The sequence below is a fragment of the Borostomias antarcticus genome (assembly GCF_949987555.1).
Source record: "Borostomias antarcticus genome assembly, chromosome: 5".
NCBI classification, from domain to species: domain Eukaryota; kingdom Metazoa; phylum Chordata; class Actinopteri; order Stomiiformes; family Stomiidae; genus Borostomias; species Borostomias antarcticus.
In genome coordinates, this window is record NC_140238.1 from 24,011,857 (window position 1) to 24,032,557 (window position 20,701).

Here is a 20,701-nt window from a genome sequence, read left to right on the forward strand (position 1 = left end):
TCATCATAATAATAATAATAATAATAATAATAATAATAAAATGTAGCTCAAAGTGCTTTACAACAGGGAAATTACATGCAGAGTGCTTCACATAAAAATAGACATGAAATAAACATAAAAGCAGGGAAAATAAGATGAAAGATAAAACACAATAAAAAGATAAGAAATGATGTAAACAACATTTTAAAAGCTTGAATCATAGGTTGAAAGATAAGGCCCTCTGAAATCCATGCCTAATCCCAAATTCCTCTGTCTCTGGTGTCATTTATATTTCAACCTTCTGAAGGCCGACTTCTGTGAGCGGTCGTTGGTCCAGTCCTCGTTGACAGATAGTCTACAATTTGTCAATTCTGCTGCCAATAGTGTTTTTACCTTCTGAAGACAGATTTCTTTCCTAGGCTGATTATTTTTCCACATAAGCTTCAGATATAACATTTCTGCAGCCTAACAATTTTGTGTACATTAAACCAGATTTTTTTAAAAGCCTACGGAAGAACCACAGAGGACTCCAAACAGCACCTTGGAATGTAAAACGCCTGGCTATGTTAACCTTTAGAGTTTTATCTGGAACATTGTTTTCTGAGGATTCCTTAATTGTTCTAAATGGTTCTTGGTTCTATACCCTGTTTCAGAATGTAGGTAAACTCTGCCGACTATAGAAATCCATGTCATGGTGACCATCAGTAATCACTGAACACTCGCTGACATATCAGGTCACTGATCAATTAAGACTTCAGAACTTCTTCATGGTGAAATAATACATTTAATCAATGATTCAATCAATACATGTTACTGTACCATTTACTGCAGATTAAATACATTTTCTTTAAGGCACAATAGGTTGCCAGTATTTGCTGTATCTTGAGTCAACCAAACTTCTCTTTATTGTAAACACAAATGTTGCATCCATATTACATGACTGTTCCCCATTTCTGAATTTGAGCAATACTTTCTGTTGTACCAAGATCACTGCATCACATCTTTAGTTTTTTTCTGAACTCCGTCAGGTTTTAGTACACATGCCCCCACTATTCATTCATTCAAGCACACTATCAAAATGTTAATGAAGTGTTTTTGTTGGCAAAATGATACCCAGAAGGACACACCCACTCAGAATACCTGGGAGATGCTTAATTACTTTCTAAGTGTCAGATACGTACACATACGTACATACGTACCAGTTAGTGATACATACTGTAGCTTCACTGAGCATTTGGAAACAGGAGTTTGGCACAAAAATAAAAGTCACAAAAGTATAACAGCAGAACGTCTGTAAAAAGGATCAGGTAAACAAAACGATAGCCAAAATAGATAGATAGGAAGATGACATCATAAAAATAGGATCGTTACTTGATTCTTAGATGCACACACTGAGTAACAGGCTCACGCCACTGAACTACTGTTGTCAGTGACCATACAAAACAATGGCACATATTTATATTAAGATAAGATCCTTCATATTCTTATTCTCTACACTGAGTAACATCAGACCAGTGTGGACACTGATGTTGCATGACCTGAGACTGGGCCTGTATGGGTTCAACACTGCACTGTGAATACATAGAATTACTCTTTTCAAAACATAAAATACAAACACAGTTTACTTTACAACTTCATTAACAGCACCATGAATTGTTAAGGGAATTCAACAAGGATTCTTAACCAAGATCGAGATCATTCCACAATGACCTGGGTGGGGCTTGGCATTGCTAGCGTGTCCCAGCTGAAGGTGTGTGTTGTCCTGGCCGCGTCAGTGTCTGGGCGTGGGGGGAGAACTGGAGCCAGGGTGGCACGAGGAATGTTCTGAAGTGTGGTGGTGGAGTTTATTTAGCATCGGCAGTGTTGCCTGTGAAAGACAAAGGATGGGAGGTTTGTCAGCACAACTGTACAAGTACACATGTAAACATGTTGTCCCGCACCCATGCACGCTCCCTTGTGGTAACAAGCCCCCCTGCCTCTCACAGACTCCTCAATCCCTCAATCTAGTGGTCAAACAAGTCCATGTGCAGTGCCTGTATGGTCTTCAGTCAAAATAATGAATGTTGAAATACAGACATATCTGGGGCTACTAAACACCTCAAGATCTGCAGCCGTTTGCACCATCTAATCTTAAATTCCATCTTAAGTTCCGTCTTAAAGTCCACACTAAACACTATGTTCAAACTAGTTAGTTTGATACTTAAGTTGTGTCAATGTTCGGTTGCACCACTGAGATGTAAGTTCCATCTTAGTTACACTGGAATAAAGTCCCCAATAACCAAAACATTGTCGCAGAAAATGATGTTTTCGCTGTCTGTGGCTAATCATTGCTGTGAACCAGCTACACCGTTAACATTGCAGCCACTCTGCTTGTCTGAAACAGGCGTTTGATCATCCTTTTTCCCCTTTTGTCCCCTGTGTAGATAATCCCGCCATTAATAATAGACTGGGCTATTCACCAAATTATTAAAAAACTATGGATTATTACAGTATATTGATTATCTGTGGCGAGCAGACGATAGCCTACTCATTCTCTTTACATTATAATTAACCACAATAACGATGTGATCTTAGAAAATAAAGTAGGCTAGCCTACTGATCAATCGTTGGGTATTGTCATTTGTGTAGGCTACAGCCTACCATGTGTAAAAACCTGATCACATATGAGCTGGGCATGGATGGAATGAAATCTTTCTGTTCACAAATGCGTTTTCATGGTTGTTTGGTGCTTTGATTTTAAAATATGTGCCATCTATGCACCCCACCAGGTCAGGGAAACCGGCAACATTGTACATCTTCTTCCTGATGGTTCACTGTCTGGCTGCTGAAGGCGCTCTTCCAGGCGCCAGCATAACGCCAGTGCAACTCTTCTCACCGGACGGCACACGGTCATTTTGTGTCCCCCACCACATTTTGCATCGAGCCGGTTGCAAAATATTGCGATGCAGACTTGAAGAGACAGAGGTAGAGCTCCGTTCAGGTCCGACCGGTGCTGGATGTCGTTAGCATTCATGTCGGTTATAGACATAATTTATATACATAATTTGCTCTCGTCTAAACTGATAAAAGGCGTGGATGTCTATATCGTCGTACAGCCTACATCTAGGGGAGATATTCGGTCTCTTAGTACTGTACTCTCTTTCATATTTCATATTGACATAATCTATGCTAATCTTTGAACTGGTAAAATACCATTCTGTTCACCTCTGTTCAAGTTAGCTAAATGTCAACTGTTATTTAAAGTTATAACTTAATTCTTACACCTACTAAGGGTTAGGTGTAAGATTTAAGTTATAACTTATGCCTACGTTCAGGTGGTGCAACCCATAAATGTTAGTAGCTTGTAAACTCCAATCTAACCTTGGACGTTACATTCAAACTAAGCTATGTTCCAACTTAAGATCAGCTGGTGCAACCCAGTGCTGCTCTCTGCAGATGTAGAAAGTACATGGTTTCCAGAGTAAACATCTCTGAGACTATACTGAGACACCAAGCATAGTTTTTGATGTTAAAATCAAAATGTACCTGTCAATAGAAAAATGCATCAAAAAGGCGCCCATTTTGTGGTGGATTTTGGTACTATAGGGGGACTGACTGACCCTCTCTGACTCACTCACTCTCGATGTGACACCGGCCAGCTTAAAGTCCCCCCCCACCCCCTTCGGCTATTGCCGGGTGGCGGACAATGAGATACTGTATGGCCTCTCTGATGTGCTCTGAGAGAGGACACGGTGCCAAAAGAGAGGATAAGTAATAATATGTCATGATGTCCCACAAACAGCATGGAATCGTCCCTCACCTCAGAAGAGAGCGCAGGACTTGGGGGGTCTGAAGGGGTTGTCGCTGGAGGGGACCCCCATGAGAAGAGGGTCTTTGTGGGCATTCTGTAGACAAAACATCTTCAGGTCAGCTGCTGCTTGTGACACCTGCGTTTGAAAAAGGCAGAGAAATAAAACAGATTTCTCACTGAAGTAGGCTAATTACCTGGGAAGTCGTTCCCACTGAGAATATCTTTTTCAAGAGAGACCGGGACAAAATCAGCCACAATGATGCACTGGAAACTGCCCCTCTGCTAATTGTTCCCATAATCATTTCTTTCTTCTCATTGATCACTGTGTTTTTCTGGCAGACATATTATTATTATGATTACTATTATTATTATTATTATAGATCCAGATCTTTTGACAGTATACATTATGGTCATGAACAGTTCAGCAACATCATAATCACTGGTTTTTATTGATCTAATTCGCCCTCACAGCCTCCTTGAAGTGAGGTGGAGGTCTATAGACTAATCTGAAGTGTGAGGTGGTCTATAGACTAATCTGAAGTGTGAGGTGGTCTATAGAGACTAATGTGAAGTGTGAGGTGGTCTATAGAGACTAATCTGAAGTGTGTGGTGGTCTATAGAGACTAATCTGAATTGTGAGGTGGTCTATAGAGACTAATTTGAAGTGTGATGAGGTCTACAGAGACTAATATGAAGTATGAGGTGGTCTATAGAGACTAATTTGAAGTGTGAGGAGGTTTATATAGACCAATATGAAGTGTGAGGTCTATAGAGAATAATCTGAGGTGTGAGGGGGTCTATAGAGACTAATCTGAAGTGTGAGGAGGTCTATAGAGACTAATCTGGAGTGTGAGGTGGTCTATAGAGACTAATCTGAAGTATGAGGTGGAGGTCTATAGAGACTAGTCTGTAGTGTGTGGAAGTCTAGAGACCAATCTGGAGTGTGAGGTGGAGACTAATCGGAAGTGTGAGGTGGAGGTCTATAGAGACAATCTGAAGTGTGAGGTGGAGGTCTATAGAGACTAATCTGAAGTGTGAGGTGGAGGACTACGATAGACTAATCTGAAGTGTGAGGTGGAGGTCTATAGAGACTAATCTTAAGTGTGAGGTGGAGTTCCATAGAGACTAATTTGAAGTGTGAGGTGGAGGTCTATAGGCACAAATCTGAAGTGTGAGGTGGTCTATAGAGACTCATCTGAAATGTGAGGTGGTCTATAGACTAATCTGAAGTGTGAGGTGGTCTATAGAGACTAATCTGACGTGTGGGGAAGTCTAGAGACTAATCTGTAGTGTGAGGTGGAGACTAATCTGAAGTGTGAGGTGGAGGTCTATAGAGACTAATCTGAAGTGTGAGGTGGAGGGCTATAGACTAATCTGAAGTGTGAGGTAAAGGTCTATAGACTAATCTGAAGTGTGAGGTAAAGGTCTATAGACTAATCTGAAGTGTGAGGTGGAGGCTTATAGACTAATTTGAAGTGTGAGGTGGAGGTCTATAGACTAATCTTAAGTGTGAGGTGGGGGGCTATGATACACTGATCTGGAGTAGCCGGGCCAACAATCGCACCACTGTCACACACCCACAATCAACAAAGGCCGCCACTGTGCAGCCCAGCACGGAAACAAGCAGCTGTTTGCTTTCACCCAACTACACAGCCCCGGGACATAATATTTCACATTCTTGGATCTTATTCTTAGAACCATTATTCAATCGTTCATTGTTAGTAGGCAGTATCTGAAATTAACCATTATAATGAACAAAGTAACAAAAAAGAGATCAATTTCTATACTGTAGTTGTAAGGTCGTGCAACATTTTCTTAGCTCGTTACATTATTGTTTCATTTCCAACCTATCCATCACAGACCACGAACAACAGCCTGTACAATTTATAACTAGCAGAAGCTCTTTCACACATTTCACTAAAGTAGCTGGCTACTTATTCACTGGTGCTACCATGTTGACAACTCAGTCCTCAGAAGTTACATCCAGCAAAATTGATCAGAATGACATTGCAGCTCTACGTTCAGCCTACCTTGATCCTACGAACACTCGCCTCTAAACGCAACTGTTTCACGGCTTTTTGAGCAATGACCAAACTGCTGCTGTTTGCGCTGTTGTTCGACATGTCTGCGACTGACCGGTCGAGTGGAAGGAGAAGTCCCTGACTGACATCACACCAGGAGACCAGTCGACTCACATGCTCCCCCACCTGGTGACCAGATGTACCTACATGCCCAGACCAGTTTTCAGAGAAACTCCTAGAACTCCAGCTCTTAGATGTTGATCTTGAAGTTGATGCGCTGAAAAATGTGTCAGAAAAAAATAAGATGAATCTGATTTTAACTAGGTGAACAATTTATAATTATAGTGATAGCTGCCACAGTCCCACCCAGCTTTGTCCAAGGAACCTAATCATTGCATATGCCACTCTTGCCTGACTGTAGGCTACAACTGTATCCTTTTTTTTTCTTTTTCTTTTTTTAAATTACAATTTTTTTGCACATCATTAATTGCACCGTCTATATCACGGACACGGTCACAGTCATCCATGATCGGATGGAATAAATAGATGAGGATTGATTTTCCTCTACAGTAGGCTATACATTTATACATTACTAGTTTGGGAACCTTTAATGTAGACCTTTAGGACTGGAATGAGGAACTGATGAGTGCTGATAAGGTACTGTAAGGAAGCAATGACAAAAATTCCAAACATGTAGGCTACCTGTAGAACTACTGGTTATATATGGCGAGAATAATTTCTACCCCGTGGGGAAGGACATGATTGAGACCGAAGGGTGTTTTTGGTGGAATAAAACGATGGAGAAAAGATGGAGAAAACTTGATTAGAAGGTTTCCGGTAAGCCCTATGGCTGTTTAGAAGGTTTTCACGGCTTCTGAACAATTATTATATTGTCTACATCACCCCCCACGAAGGTTCCATCAACTTGCCATGTGCTCTTTATGAATTTTCCTCATTTATTTAAAGAAGCTACAATTTACAGTGTCACGTTGACTCAAACTGTGAAAACTTGAATTCAACATAGGACTACAGTATGCTACATGCCAACAAATAGTAAATTAATTAAGTAGTCATGTCCAGCCCACAAAGATCTGATGTCCAATTGCTCATTCAATGCCATTGCAACTGAACATAGTGAACATTTATCACAATGCATATTTCTGGTGCATCATCCAGCGATGATGTTGACATGTTGAACGCTCACCAGTGGTCACGTGACAGAGCAGTCATCACGTGACAGAGAAGTTTAAACCGACTTCAGGAAGTTTAAGAAGAAGTGCTTCCGGCTCACCCGGGGTCATCCAGAGGGGATCGCACATTACAGACCTCACTATGCTGATACGAGTGAGTACTACCGACAAATAGGAAAACATCATAGTAAAAGCTCCTTCTGCATTTTGAATTAAAATGATTTAATATACGATACAGCGTTGTCATTCAAATACGTCCATTTTAAAGTCAAATGATTGAGAGCGATGATGAAAATGCACTTGTGTAACTAAGTCTGTAGCTAGCTGGTTAGGTAACTAGACTAACGTTAGCCTGCTAGCTGATTCAGACATTGATTGAATGTTTGTCAACATCATGGATGTATTAATAGAACGTCAACATGTAATTTTGATCCCGACGTCATCTGTCAGCCAGCCTTCTCTGTGGTGCTTTAGTAGCCTGGTTCATGAGTACAGAATGCCAGCTAAGTTTTAATGTCTGCAAAAACTTCATCGGATAAAATAACAGAACAGATTTTGTTAGACTGTTCAATCAATGATATCAATCAATCAAAGATTGATCATATCGTACACGTTTGGAACAGTTGACATGTAGTAACGTTAGTCATGTAATCATTTGTAAGGGAAATTGTGTAATTTAAATTAATTTTCCCCACAGTAAGTTGATATATCTCTCTCTATCTGTGTGTCCCAGAGGGTGTTGCAGTGCGGGGCGTCGGCAATAAAAGGCATCAGGTCCATCCACCACAGCTCTCCCTGGAGGAGTCCACTCATCCCCATTGTAGTAGAGCAGACGGTAAGCACTTCCCCCTCAACAGAGCTCTGTCCTACACTCCAGACGGGATTTTTCTTGTTTTTTCGGATCATGCGAGATACTTTCTCATCTGTTCATGTTGCAGGGAAGAGGAGAGCGAGCATATGACATCTACTCCCGGCTCCTGAGGGAGAGGATTATTTGTGTCATGGGCCCGGTAAGAGTGGCTGTTTGGGATACTGTGGGGGACAGTGTGCTTTGGATTGGGATTCAAACCCATCTCCATTTGGAGCACAGGGTTTGCCGCTGCAAGGTTAAAGGTTAGATGTGCTGCACAGAAATCATTCAGCTCAGATATCAATCCATGTTTGGGTTATACCAAAGTGTCTGTTATTTGAAATGGACATTTGTTCATCTCTCTCTTTCTCTCCCTCTCTCTCTTTCTCCTCTCCTCCCTCTCTTCCTCTCTCCTCTCTCTTTCTCTCCCTCTCTCCCCTCTCTATTCTCTTTCTCTCTCTCTCTCTCTCTCTCTCTCTCTCTCTCTCACTTTCTCTCTCTCTCTCTCTCCCTAGATTGATGACTCAGTGGCCAGTCTGGTGATCGCTCAACTCCTCTTTCTGCAGTCGGAGAGCAACAACAAAACCATCCACATGTACATCAACAGCCCTGGTGAGAGGGGAGGGGAGGGGAGGGGAGGGGAGCGGAGGGGAGCGGAGAGGAAGAGGAGAGGTGCAGGGACGGAAGGAGCAATGACAAGAGGAAGAGGGATAGTCAGACAGACATGTGAAACACGCCTAGGATCTGGGATTGAAGGACACCAGTAGGGAGTCCCAAGACCAAGTCATAGACGGAGAGAGAAAATCACTGCCGAGTGCAGCCCCGACAAAACGTTGCAAAGTGGTTATTGATACGGAAATGGTGGTGCGTTGAACACCCTGCGTGTTATGGAAGCTTTGCACCGATGGCAGCGGAGAAGATAGGGTGAGGTTTATTTATCAGTCTGCTGATTGGGTAACACCTCTGACACACTCGACTAACGAGAGAAGACCTACCTCCAAGCCTGTGGCACACCGTTTCACAACGTTTTGAGGATGCGTGTCGTTCAACCCGGAAACCATAGCAAAACGGTGCAGAGCGTTTTGAGCTTGAAGTCACCCCAGGTCATCCTCGTTCACGTCTGTGCTCCCCTCTCCGTTCCCAGGCGGCGTGGTGACGGCAGGCTTGGCCATCTATGACACCATGCAGTACATACTCAATCCCATCTCCACCTGGTGTGTGGGCCAGGCGGCCAGTATGGGCAGTCTGCTGCTGGCTGCGGGCACCGCTGGCATGAGGCACTCCCTGCCCAACGCCCGCATCATGGTGCACCAGCCCTCGGGCGGAGCCAGGGTATGTACCAGGGGGGGGTTATGGGGGTGAAGGCTGGGTGGGAGGAGGGGCAGAGAGCCAGGGTGCGTGCCGGGGGGGTTGGGGCTAGACAAGACACATGACTGTAGCTCTGTACTGCTGCTTATCATGGTTAAATAAACATGTTCCGTGTGTGTGTGTGTTCAGGGTCAGGCCACGGACATCGCCATCCAGGCTGAAGAGATCCTGAAACTCAAGAGACAGATCAACACCATCTACGCTAAACACACTGGCCAGGCCCTGGAGTTGATAGGTGAGTCAGATCAACACCATCTACTCCAAACACACACTGGCCAGGCCCTGGAGTTGATAGGTGAGTCAGATCAACACCATCTACTCCAAACACACACTGGCCAGGCCCTGGAGTTGATAGGTGAGTCAGATCAACACCATCTACTCCAAACACACACTGGCCAGGCCCTGGAGTTGATAGGTGAGTCAGATCAACACCATCTACTCCAAACACACACTGGCCAGGCCCTGGAGTTGATAGGTGAGTCAGATCAACACCATCTACTCCAAACACACACTGGCCAGGCCCTGGAGTTGATAGGTGAGTCAGATGCCTGGTTCAGAAAAGGCTCACATCACGTCCAGCTCTCACAAGCACTATGTTAATAACAATGGACCTCATTCCTGAACATTTTCTTAAGTGTCTTCTTAAATGTCTTCTTACAAACTTTGTAAGACCAATCCTAAGAAAGATCCCCGCCGGATTCATGAACGCTTGGAAAAAGCGCTCCCCTTCTTAAGTTGAATGCACGTTCTCGTACACCTGAATTTGCATACTTAAACACCCCGCCAGCTCCTTACTACAGGGTCGTGTGCACACAGAATCCCCAGACAGCGCGGAAGAAGTTGAGAGATTCCCAATTGACATGATTGATGTTCAAGTTCACATGCAAATTCGACATTTTATTCGTCACACAACATACCAGTAAAATGAGCAGTGAGATGTTTCTCCGCTGGCTCAATTATAACGTGCACACGAAGCTTAAGCAAGGTGAAAAAAACTATACAAAATAACAATAGAAAACAAGACAGTATATGGACTTTAAATACAAAATGCAAAATATATAGCCTACATGAAAGGGATGGGATGTGCTGAGAGCAGATTAAATCGCACAGTTTAGTTAAATGCATGAGTAGGCTACCTGTGGATCTTGATAGGCCCTATCTATATTATGTAGGCCCATATGATATATTTTAGTTATGGATATTCACATGTTAATTTACAGAATGTAGATGTGTCCATTCTGACGACTATGGAATATAAGGTGCTGTTGTGCTGAGTCTGAGTATAGCGACTGAGTTTAGAGCTTATTTATTAATTCACTGCCATTTGCAGTGTTTATTTAGTGCTTTTATTTATTTTAGGACACCACAATGCCTTGTAAAGTATAAATGTGAAACGTAATTGGCAATGATACAAATATTCTCGTATTTATTATTATTATTATTATTTCAAGCCTAGGATGTCTGTAGATCCAATGCAATCACCTCGGATTTCTCATAAATTCAGCCCTTACGAACATGGGCGCACTCCAATCTGGCCTACCTACGACTGCATTTTCGCGTTCACAAATCCTGTTCTTAGATAAGAACAAATCCCAGATAAGAAACCATTCAGGAATGCCAGAATGGAACTTGTAAGTGGAGTTGAGAAGAAATTTCTTCTTAACTTTTTCTAAAATGCGTTCAGGAATGAGGACCAATGTCTAGAGGCTCTGAGTTGGATGTTTTCAGCTAATCATTGACTATTGTAACTCTGCAACCTTTCTACATGAGTCAAGGGACTCAATTACCGACTGACACCTTTGTTTCATTTCATTATGTGGGGAATGCTGTATGGCTGTGGTTTAGTAAAGATATTCAGTACAATTCCACAGTGACGCTAACGGAATGGCATTCAGACCAGTGTTCATTTATTTCTTAGTCCTGTCAGTTTGATTAGAAATGTCATTATGTATTTGTATGCACTGCTGTTCTGTGATAATGCATCACGTTGATATTGCAATTTCGTATTGTAGCATTTATTAATTTGCTAAGGAAGAACACGTGTCATATTCTGCAGCCATTTTGTGCCACGCATGCTCACCACACGCCTCTCTTCTTGCGTCTCCCAGAGGGCGTCATGGAGAGAGACCGCTACATGAGTCCCATGGAGGCCCAGGACTTTGGCATCATCGACCGGGTCCTGGTGCACCCCCCCCAGGCTGGCCAGGATGAGCCAGAGCTGGTCCAGAAGGAGCCCGCCGCCGCCAGCCCCGCCCCTGCCAGCGACTCCCCCGTCCCCGAGCAGGGTTCTCCCGGGACCAACCCCCCTTCGTCCTACAAGCCTGAACCCTGACCCCCAACGCCCTGGAAGCAGAGTGGAATCGCTGGGGTGCCTGTCCATTGTCTGAATCGCTTCCTCCTCTTTATTTCCACATTCTGGTCTACATTGACTTGAAAACGCTGGGGTTAGGGTTAGGCCTAACGTGACCCTCCACACCATCCTGACATGTGAAGACAAATTCCTGGGTGTCAGTAAGTGGGCATAAAATTAGATGAAATATCTGGAAATTGGAATAATATAGGTGCAAACTGTCTTGCTATGTTGTGCCCTCTCAACATGATCCACATGGGTATATATGCCATGAGGAAGCTACTAAAGACCATTGAGATGCACCTGTCATTCTGTACTATATCTCTGTGCTTGTAATGCCTCTGGAGAAAGGAGAGGTAGCATGAGCACCATTTAAATAAACATTTTTAAAGAATTTGATATATTTATCAAAACCAAGATGTGTACAGTGTGTGTGGATGAGCAGAAATACACTATCCATTTCTCAAACTGAGTAGTGTCCATCCAAAGTGGATAAACTAGTCAAGCGCCCAAATGTATTTGCCTTGAAGCAGAGGCAGTTCTGTGGGTCGTTTGCATTGATTGAAATGAAGTAATTTTTGAGCTAGAAACTGACCCGGCATCACGCCAATCTGAACATGGATGCTTGTGGTGAAAATAATGTTATTTATACCAACAGATTTAACACAAGTGGTGTCTATAGCCAAGATGGCTGGAGGTGTTCTGAGAATATTCCTGTAGTATTCCAGAGTATACTCTGTAGTGTGCCTCCAGTCATGTCATAAGCATGAACATTCACGAAAGCCTGTCTTGTAAGATTCTCAGTTGCGTTCCATCTTCCTGTTACTGGATAATCCAAGTGTCACTGGGCTGAAACCTGGCTTAAGATACCATGCTTGTTGATGTCAAACCAGTTACTCCATGTTTTTGCTAGGATTCTGGTTAAATAAATTAAGAGATTAATTAGTATAGTAGCAGTTTTATTCATTAAAATGTCATTTTTATTTTCATACTTAAAAAACGGAAGTAGTATCTAGTCTCCACAATGGACAATCAATAAAGATGGTGAATACAGAAGCAATATCTAGAATCCACATGGACAATCAATCACAATTATATAAAATAGTCTCATGATTCAGTAAACCAAAACAAAGTGACCCACAGGAAGTTATCACAATCCGCCAACAAACATGACAAGAGAAAACAAATAGGCACAACGTACAGAATGCCACATGTAAACACATTTGTAAAACCAATCTACTTTAGTTCAATGGAATCTGGCACCTGTGAAAATTCACCCCGTGTTCCACAAAAGGGCTCGTGCAAATGTAATAGGCAAAGTTATCAGTACATAGTGATAGTTAACCTAAAACTCCCGTGAATTAAAATGGTCTACAATAGCATTCTCCCATCTACACCGATCTGAATGTGAAGGATGGGTCAAAGCAACATTGAGTGTCAGAGGGGAGGGAAAGGATTCGGTAGGGAATGTGAATCCAGAACCTGCGTGACCCGGTTAGATCAGAAACGCATAGGGAAAGGATTCGGTAGGGAATGTGAATCCAGAACCTGCGTGACCCGGTTAGATCAGAAACGCATAGTAAGTAAGCACTGCCTCTTTTAAATCAGCTCTTTTGTAGTCATGTCAAAGTGATTGTGTCTTCCACAGAGGGTACAACAAATCTGAGTGATAAGAATTACATTTTACATCAATACAAACTCTAAAACAGTTTTAAAAGGCCTTGTGAGTAAAGGGTGCTCCCGAACCCTGGACAACAGTCAATATTAGGCAGCGAATGGAACGGTTAATATAAGGTACAAAATTAAGGAGTCATCTGTGTGTGCTCGTACCACACACACACACACACACACACAATCTGAAAGTACTCACTTGACACTCATGCATACCGTACAAAAAAAACAAAAACATGCGCGCACACACATCTCCCATGATGCCCGGCGGCAGGCTCACATGAGGGAGCAGCCTCCCCAGCTCTTCTTGGTGCTGGTGGCCCAGCGGAGCCAGCCCAGGCTGGAGTCCCGGTACGGAGGGTACCTCAGCACGTTGATCCGCTCCAGGCCCCAGCTGCGCTGCATGCAGCCCCGGCGGTGGCTGAACGTCTCGAAGCTCCAGCGGCCGTGGTAGCTGCCCGAGCCGCTCGCCCCTGAGGGGGAGGCAGGGACAGGAGAGAGGGTTAGGATGACTGGGGGGGGTAGGATAGGGCGTGGCTGAGCAACTATTGTGCAATGCTTTCTTGTTTGAAAGAAGGGTGGGGGGCTGGTGCACACACATACCTACTCCTCCGAACGGCAGGCCAGGGAGGGTCATGTGAACAATACCATCGTTGGAGCAGAAACCTCCACTGCTGGTCTTCTCCAACACAGTGGTCACCACCTGAAGAAGCAGAGATATGGTCACTCAATCGACAGTTGTCATAGTGTGCTGCGTATCACCGCGAGTTCAATCCTTGGTGTGGACATACCAAGGTACCATGACATATTTTGTCACTGGATGTTGTAGAAGTTATGTAACGAGCGTGGGTTATATTTGTTAATTATAGACCCTTTTACAGCCTAGTCAGCGTAAGTATGCGCGCGCATTTTTGAAACAGTAGCAGAGGAAGACAGACGAAATCGCCATTATTAAGCGTACGGACTGGACTGAGGAAATCAAAAGAAATGCCTGCGTTTGCGGTGGCCATTTTATATCAGGCAAGTTATTTTGACTACCTGGTTTCACTGGAATTTCTGGTTGAAATGTAGCCCTTCTCAGTCCTGTTGTCGCATTCCGCTCGCTCATACCAGACAACAGTCCTTTGCTGGTCCATTCACTTTGCCGTCAAAATAAATCGATGTCGGCCTAGTTAGGAGAGGCGCTCATATTTAGCCTACATGTGTCAGATAAACATGGAACTTCACTTACCTAAGCAAAAGGGTCTATTTTAACAAATGCTGGGTTGAAGCTTCAAAGCACCGCCACCACCACAGAAGACTACCTCGGAAAAATAATTTCACTCGGACAGAACGCGTCCAAGTTATTTATTGGCTTCAAAACCCAGCATTTGTTAAAATAGAGCGTGGGTCATATTTGTTCATTATAGACCCAGTTATGTATGCGCGCACATTCTTGAAACAGAAGCAGGGGGAGACAGACGAGTTCAGAGCGAGTCGTATTTTAGTGCAAAGACTATTTTATATACCATCAATATGTCTGGCTGTTGCGTCTACGGGTGTAGGCTAGAAATCAGTGCTCTAGTGGCAAACTTTATTCGTTTCAAGAGGAAACTGGCCTTTTCAGAACTGGAGTCGTCTGTGGCTACAAGCCATTAAGCGTAGCCTACGGACTGGACTGAGGACATAATGAGAAATGCCCGCGTTTGCGGTGCCCATTTTATATCAGGCAAGTTATTTTCTCGTCCCTATAGCGCCCTAGAATACAGCTTGTCGGTGGACACGCAACCGTATGCATTTCAGATTGATCATGTTGGCAATGTGTGTGAATTTGCTGCCATGTGAGAGATAAGGACCTGTTTTCGCATGTCGTTGACAAGCTTCCCCTTATGATGTCAGAACGATGGCTTATGAATGCGATGTTATCATGTTAAATACAGTAGCCCAGAGATGGTTAGCATTGGCAAGGCTATTTCAGTTTGATAAAAGGCGTTGTGGTGTTTGAGCACGAGTTGTCGTAGCCTAATGGACTTCGTTCTGGTGTGGAATTATAGTTGTTTACGTTTTGATAGGAACAATTAAATTGTCCCAAGTGTTGCAAATTATTGGTACCCCTACCAATGGCGATTGCTCCTATAAGGCTTGGTTATCATCAGTGTAACTGCTAGCCACTGACCACTACCATTAATTTTATGGAAGCTGCTGCTAGTTGTTGTGAGCCCATGAGCTAACTGGCTATCCCGCTCTTATTGTGCAGGATTAGCATTGGAAGCATTGGAACTGATGTGTCCAGGTGACAAGACCCATCTTTATTTATCAAACATTACCGTCCTACCAGTCCCGCACAGAAACAAGCCAGCCAACACACATAGGCCAGGCTTGACCTGGCCTGGTTTACTTCAATTCACGTCACATATTTGAAGTTTCCAGGTTTTACTAATTGCAAAAGTCAGGCTTACTCAGTTAGCCAGCTTTGTGAAATACCCCCCTGAAGAGGCACAGATATGGTCCCTCAATCAACACAGTGGTCACCACCTGAAGAAGCACAGATATGGTCCCTCAATCAACACAGTGGTCACCACCCGAAGAAGCACATATATGGTCACTCAATCTAAAGTAGGCTTTTGACAGACGGACCACCTAAAATATGGAAAATATTTCAAAGTAAGAGTTTACCGTGATGAACTATTCCTGAGTAAGTGATCCCTCCCCCCCACCCCCCTCTGAAATATTCTTCCTCGACATCTCGCTCCCAATATTGACGACTGGGGCATTTTTTCCCAGGACAGAACTCCCACAGACGTCTCCCGCCTCACCGAGTTCTCGTCAGAGAAGACGTAGAGGGCCAGCGGTTTCTCCTGGCGGTTGATGAAGGCCACGCCCTCCTCCAGGGACGCCACGGTGAGGATGGGCAGGATGGGGCCGAAGATCTCCTCCTGCATCAGAACGTCGTCCTCTGGGACATCCACCAGGACCGTGGGGGCTGGAGGGGGGGACACGCTCGGGTCAACCGCAGATTCAGTTAATCCTACTCAACAGCTCTTTATATTTGCCTTTATCTGAATTTCACCACAGGTCGGTCAAGAACGCCTCATTCACGATGGTGAACAGGCGAACCTGTCAATCCCTGGGCAGTCTATTGCAAAACAGAATCTGTACCACAAGCTATAATCACTACAACTGTGTTTTACTGGCCCCTCCCTTTCCTGTTGTAAAGCAATTTGTGCTGCATTTCTTGTATGAAAGGTGCTATAAAAAATAAAGTTTTACTTACGAGCTATAATCACTACCACAAGCTATAATCACTACTACAAGGAAACATTGCATTTCATTCTGCAACTAGGCCAGGTCCAGCCTGGCTTATGTGCATGGCTGGCTTGTATCTGTTCAGGAATGGTAGGACGGAAGCCATGGCTGCTTGTCGAGGCTGGCTGCCTGTATGGTAATTCATTACAGTACAGTGCTGTCAGGATATTGGCCGCGCCTGATTATGTGTTATCTGTATTGTAAAGCGCTTTGTGCATTCGTGCTGTGAAAGGCGCTATATAAATAAAACTTACTTACTTACTAGTCATGCCACTTAAATAGCTGTGAATTGAAATGACATGAAATAATGTCTGATAAATTAAGATAGGTCTCGTCTCCTGGACACATCAGTTCCAATCTCTTCCAATGCTAATCCAGCACAATAAGAGCGGGACAGCCAGTTAGCTCATGAGCTCACAACAACTAGCAGCAGCTTCTATAACATTAATGGTAGCGGTCAGCGGCTCAAGCAGTTACACTGATAAAGTCATCCCCACTGGGTCTTGAACCCCTGTCTCCCGGATGGGAGTCCAATGCTCTGACCGCTACTCTACTTGTGCAGTGGAGATCGGCAGGTTGATTTTGGTGTCCTTCTTGATTTTGGTGTGCTGGGACTACTGCCTCTTGTGGTGCTAACAGAGAAATGCAGGCCAACATTGTCCGGAGTGACGGAGGGAGGGACAACCGCTATACTAGGTGTGCTGGCTCACAGCCACGCACAAAAAAAGATGAATTCACACTGACAAGCAGCAGGTGGCAGTATACACTCACCATCCCACCTGATCCCATCCCTCCGACCCTCCTAACCCCGACCCTCCAAATCCTCTGACCCTGACATCTAACCTCTAACCTTCCAAACCCTCTAAATCTGACCTCTTATCCTGACCCTCCAAACCCACCTGACCTCCCCTCCCCTCCAAACCCAGCTCACCGATGTAGCGCTCCCCCTCGTGGCTCTGTCCTCCAATCACCACCCTGCCCTGGCTCTTGCCCAGCAGCTCCATGAGCCGGCTCCAGTGGCGCGGCGTGACGATGCGGCCCATGTCGGGAGAGGTCTGCGGGTCGTCCCCGTAGAACGCCTTCAGGCTGTCGCGCAGCGCGGGCAGCAGGGCGTCACGCATGGCGGCCGAGCAGAGCACGTAGTCGGGCGCCACGCAGCTCTGGCCAGCATTGAAGAACTTGGACCAGATCAGGCGGCGGGCGGCGGAGACCACGTCCAGGTTCCCGTGGATCAGGCAGGGGCACTTCCCGCCTAGCTCCAGGGTGACGGGCGTGAGGTGCAACGCCGCCGCCTGGAGGATGGAGCGAGCCACCGCCTGGGAACCTGGGGGAGGAAGAGGAGGAGGGTGAGAAGACGCCGCTATTCGGCAGGGTTATTCTGCGTTCCTTTTGTATCGGAAACGTCGGGTCAGGTCGACGTGACATATTTGATGACGATTCTGACCTGAGCTCAGTTTTCTGCCATTTTAATCGGGTTAAAAAAAATCTAGCCTGACTTCATCAACGTCAGCTGCTGACATCAAACAAGTTGACTCCGCGCATCAATAATAAGTGAAAGCTGTAATAAGACTGTTTATTAGCGCTTCGGTCTTATTTGTGTCTCATGAAATCAGTCGAACACACAGTACTGTCCAACTTCTATCAGTGGACAATGTTGCTACGGTGTTCGTATGCACAAAATAGCGTAGTTCGTTGTTATCAACTGGTATTGCTAACAATGATTAACTTGGCTAGAACTACAAAGATGGGGCAAAAGGGGTGAAAGTGGGTTTTCCTGCTTTGTTTCTGGAACGCATTCAACTGGGATGTGACGTCGTCCCAGGCGCCAAATCCAGAACTCTGATACAAAAGAAATGCAGCACTAGAATGGAGCCCAAGTAGCTGAGCAATACTGGCAGACAGCAGAGAGAGAGTAACAGAGAGTAGGAGAGAGAGTAGTAGCAAAAGAAAAACTGGACTATGGTGCTTATTTGTAATATCAGTGCCTCTCTGGTCGGCTGTACCTGTGTAGAAGATGTGGTCGAATCTCTTCTCCAGCAATGCCCTAGTCTCCTTTGCACCACCGCATACCACGGCATAGCAGTCCTGTCACAGCATGGAGTAAGAATGAGTATACCAACGTAGAGTACTAACAGCCCTGACCTCTGACACCTCAGCTAATGTTACCTCATACTGGGCCGTTATCAATGACACCTAACGTTACCTCCATTCTGGGCCGTTATCAATGACACCTCAGCTAATGTTAGCTCCATACTGGGCCTTATATTTACCTGAGACAGGTATTTGGGGATGAGTTCTGCCAGGACCTTCTCTGTGGCTTGGCTGATCTCCGATGGCTTGAGGACTACACAGTTTCCTGGTCGATGACATCATCACAGCAATAATGACATCATGAAAGAATTAGAGTTAACCTACAAGCTAAGTCCAAATACAACACCTATCCCCTTCCCAAAAATGCAAACCCCACCCACCTGACACTCCGGGCAGACTCAAGCAAAAAGTATTTTGAAATACTATTTAGACCCAGGTCTGCATTCCACCTTATACTCTGATAGGTTGGGTCTGGGTCAGAGTTTTCTCCATTTTTCTTTAGCATATCACAACCTCATCACATTCCTCACAGAACTCAAGTATGCAGGAAATATGTACCAGGGCTCCATCTGGATCCTCTAAAATGCAACCCTCCTTCATTAGAGGAATCTCTGATCTGACATGAGACATCAAAGCACAAGCTTTCTCCTCTCCAGTCACATTATATCAGAGATCCCCTCCTGAAGATGATGAAGGAAGGTTGCATTTCTGGAGAATTTGGACCGGGCCCGGGTGTTGTTTCTGGACTGGGTAATAGGAGGTTAGAGATTGGAGTGTGGCGGTCACCTGCTGCAATTGCCCCCACCAGGGGTAAGAGGATGAGCTGTAGGGGGTAGTTCCAGGCTCCGATGATTAAAACCACCCCCAAGGGTTCTCTACGGATAAAACAGTCATCCAGCCTGGTGGCCTGAAGATGGGTTGATGGACGTGTGGATGGAGAGAAAGGAGAAGAAACGAGAGAGAGAGAGAAAAGGGGAAGAGAGCGAGAGAGAGAGAGAGGAGGGGGTTGGAGGCAAAAGAGAGAAAGAGCTGTATGTCAATTAACCTTTGTCCAACATATGTCAATAACCTCACACAAAAAAACATGTTAACTTTCATTTTAGTCACTGAGAGAGACAAGGCCTCCCCAAATTCACAGTTTGACAGGACATTTACCAAGCTCAAAGAAACCAAACAATTCATACCGATTATTATGATTAGAGGCTCATGAAACCGATGACGGCAAAACTAACGAAGACACAGCAAAAGCATTCATTTGAAGCACAAGGCCTCACCAGATTCTTGCCCACGTATTCATTCTGCATCCAGGTCTTCAGGTTGTCCATAGCATAGTAGATGTCATTCAGCACCATGTGAACCTCTGACAGGATGGCCTCAAACTTGGGCTGTGGTGGTGGGGTGGGGGTAGACATTGATTACAGAGTGAACACACTGGTGACACAACATCTTTCTCACTGAGGCTGCCATACGCCTGCCCCGTAGTAAACAGACACAGAGTAGATCCACTCTATGCCTTCTTTAAATAGAAGCAGTCAAAGATTTGGGCTACACAGTTGGCTCCCCTTATTTTCATTCTGTAGGCGTGTTTCACCTTGGCCAGGTCCTTGTGGAGTGCGTCTACAATCAGCTGCTCGTTCTCCTTCACTAACGAGAGGAGATTATTGAGCTGGGTTCTACGGAACTGCTCGGGAACCGTCACCCCGGAGCAGAACGTGGCTCGCAGCCGGGACATCATCTCACTTTGGCTGTCCATCTCTGAGAGAGAGAGAGAGAGAGAGAGAGAGAGAGAGAGAGAGAGAGAAAGAAACACACGCACACATGAACGCCTTTTGACAGAACTTCAAAGCCAATACATCAAGTAGCCTAGATCAATTCCCTTCAGAGAAGCAGACTGCAATGTTATGTCATATTTTAGAGATTCAGCCTAGCCTACTTCCAGCATTTATCGAATCAGGCAACAGATTGAGAGACAGCGCCATACGGAAACCCACAGACATTTACCAAGCTCAAAGAAACCAAACAATTCATACCGATTATTATGATTAGAGGCTCATGAAACCGACGACGGCAAAACTAACGAAGACGCCCAGGGGCGTAGATTCACTT

General features: G+C 44.7%; 2 protein-coding genes across 2 annotated transcripts; one reads left to right on the forward strand and one right to left on the reverse strand.

Moving 5' to 3' along the window:
- The first annotated feature begins 7,088 nt into the window (after nt 1-7,088).
- Nucleotides 7,089-11,924, forward strand: clpp (caseinolytic mitochondrial matrix peptidase proteolytic subunit). The gene is made up of 7 exons (XM_084438101.1): nt 7,089-7,134; nt 7,714-7,815; nt 7,919-7,990; nt 8,346-8,442; nt 8,975-9,162; nt 9,328-9,433; nt 11,307-11,924. The coding sequence occupies exons 1-7, from the start codon at nt 7,123-7,125 to the stop codon at nt 11,528-11,530; spliced, it is 801 nt and encodes a 266-aa protein (XP_084294227.1). The 5' UTR covers nt 7,089-7,122; the 3' UTR covers nt 11,531-11,924.
- A 1,161-nt stretch (nt 11,925-13,085) lies between these two features.
- On the reverse strand, nt 13,086-20,348 carry aldh3b1 (aldehyde dehydrogenase 3 family, member B1; the record flags this gene model as incomplete). The annotated part of the gene is made up of 9 exons (XM_084438071.1): nt 13,086-13,692; nt 13,823-13,922; nt 16,015-16,181; nt 17,436-17,828; nt 18,508-18,589; nt 18,775-18,860; nt 19,382-19,502; nt 19,870-19,980; nt 20,187-20,348. The coding sequence occupies 9 exons, from the start codon at nt 20,346-20,348 to the stop codon at nt 13,496-13,498; spliced, it is 1,419 nt and encodes a 472-aa protein (XP_084294197.1). The 3' UTR covers nt 13,086-13,495.
- Nucleotides 20,349-20,701: the final 353 nt, after the last annotated feature.

Bases quoted from the DNA above. Each gene is read 5' to 3' on its own strand.
- clpp (XM_084438101.1), top strand. The intron at 9,163-9,327 runs GTATGTACCAGG...GTGTGTGTTCAG, and splicing joins AGCCCTCGGGCGGAGCCAGG to GGTCAGGCCACGGACATCGC. The intron at 9,434-11,306 runs GTGAGTCAGATC...TGCGTCTCCCAG, and splicing joins CCAGGCCCTGGAGTTGATAG to AGGGCGTCATGGAGAGAGAC.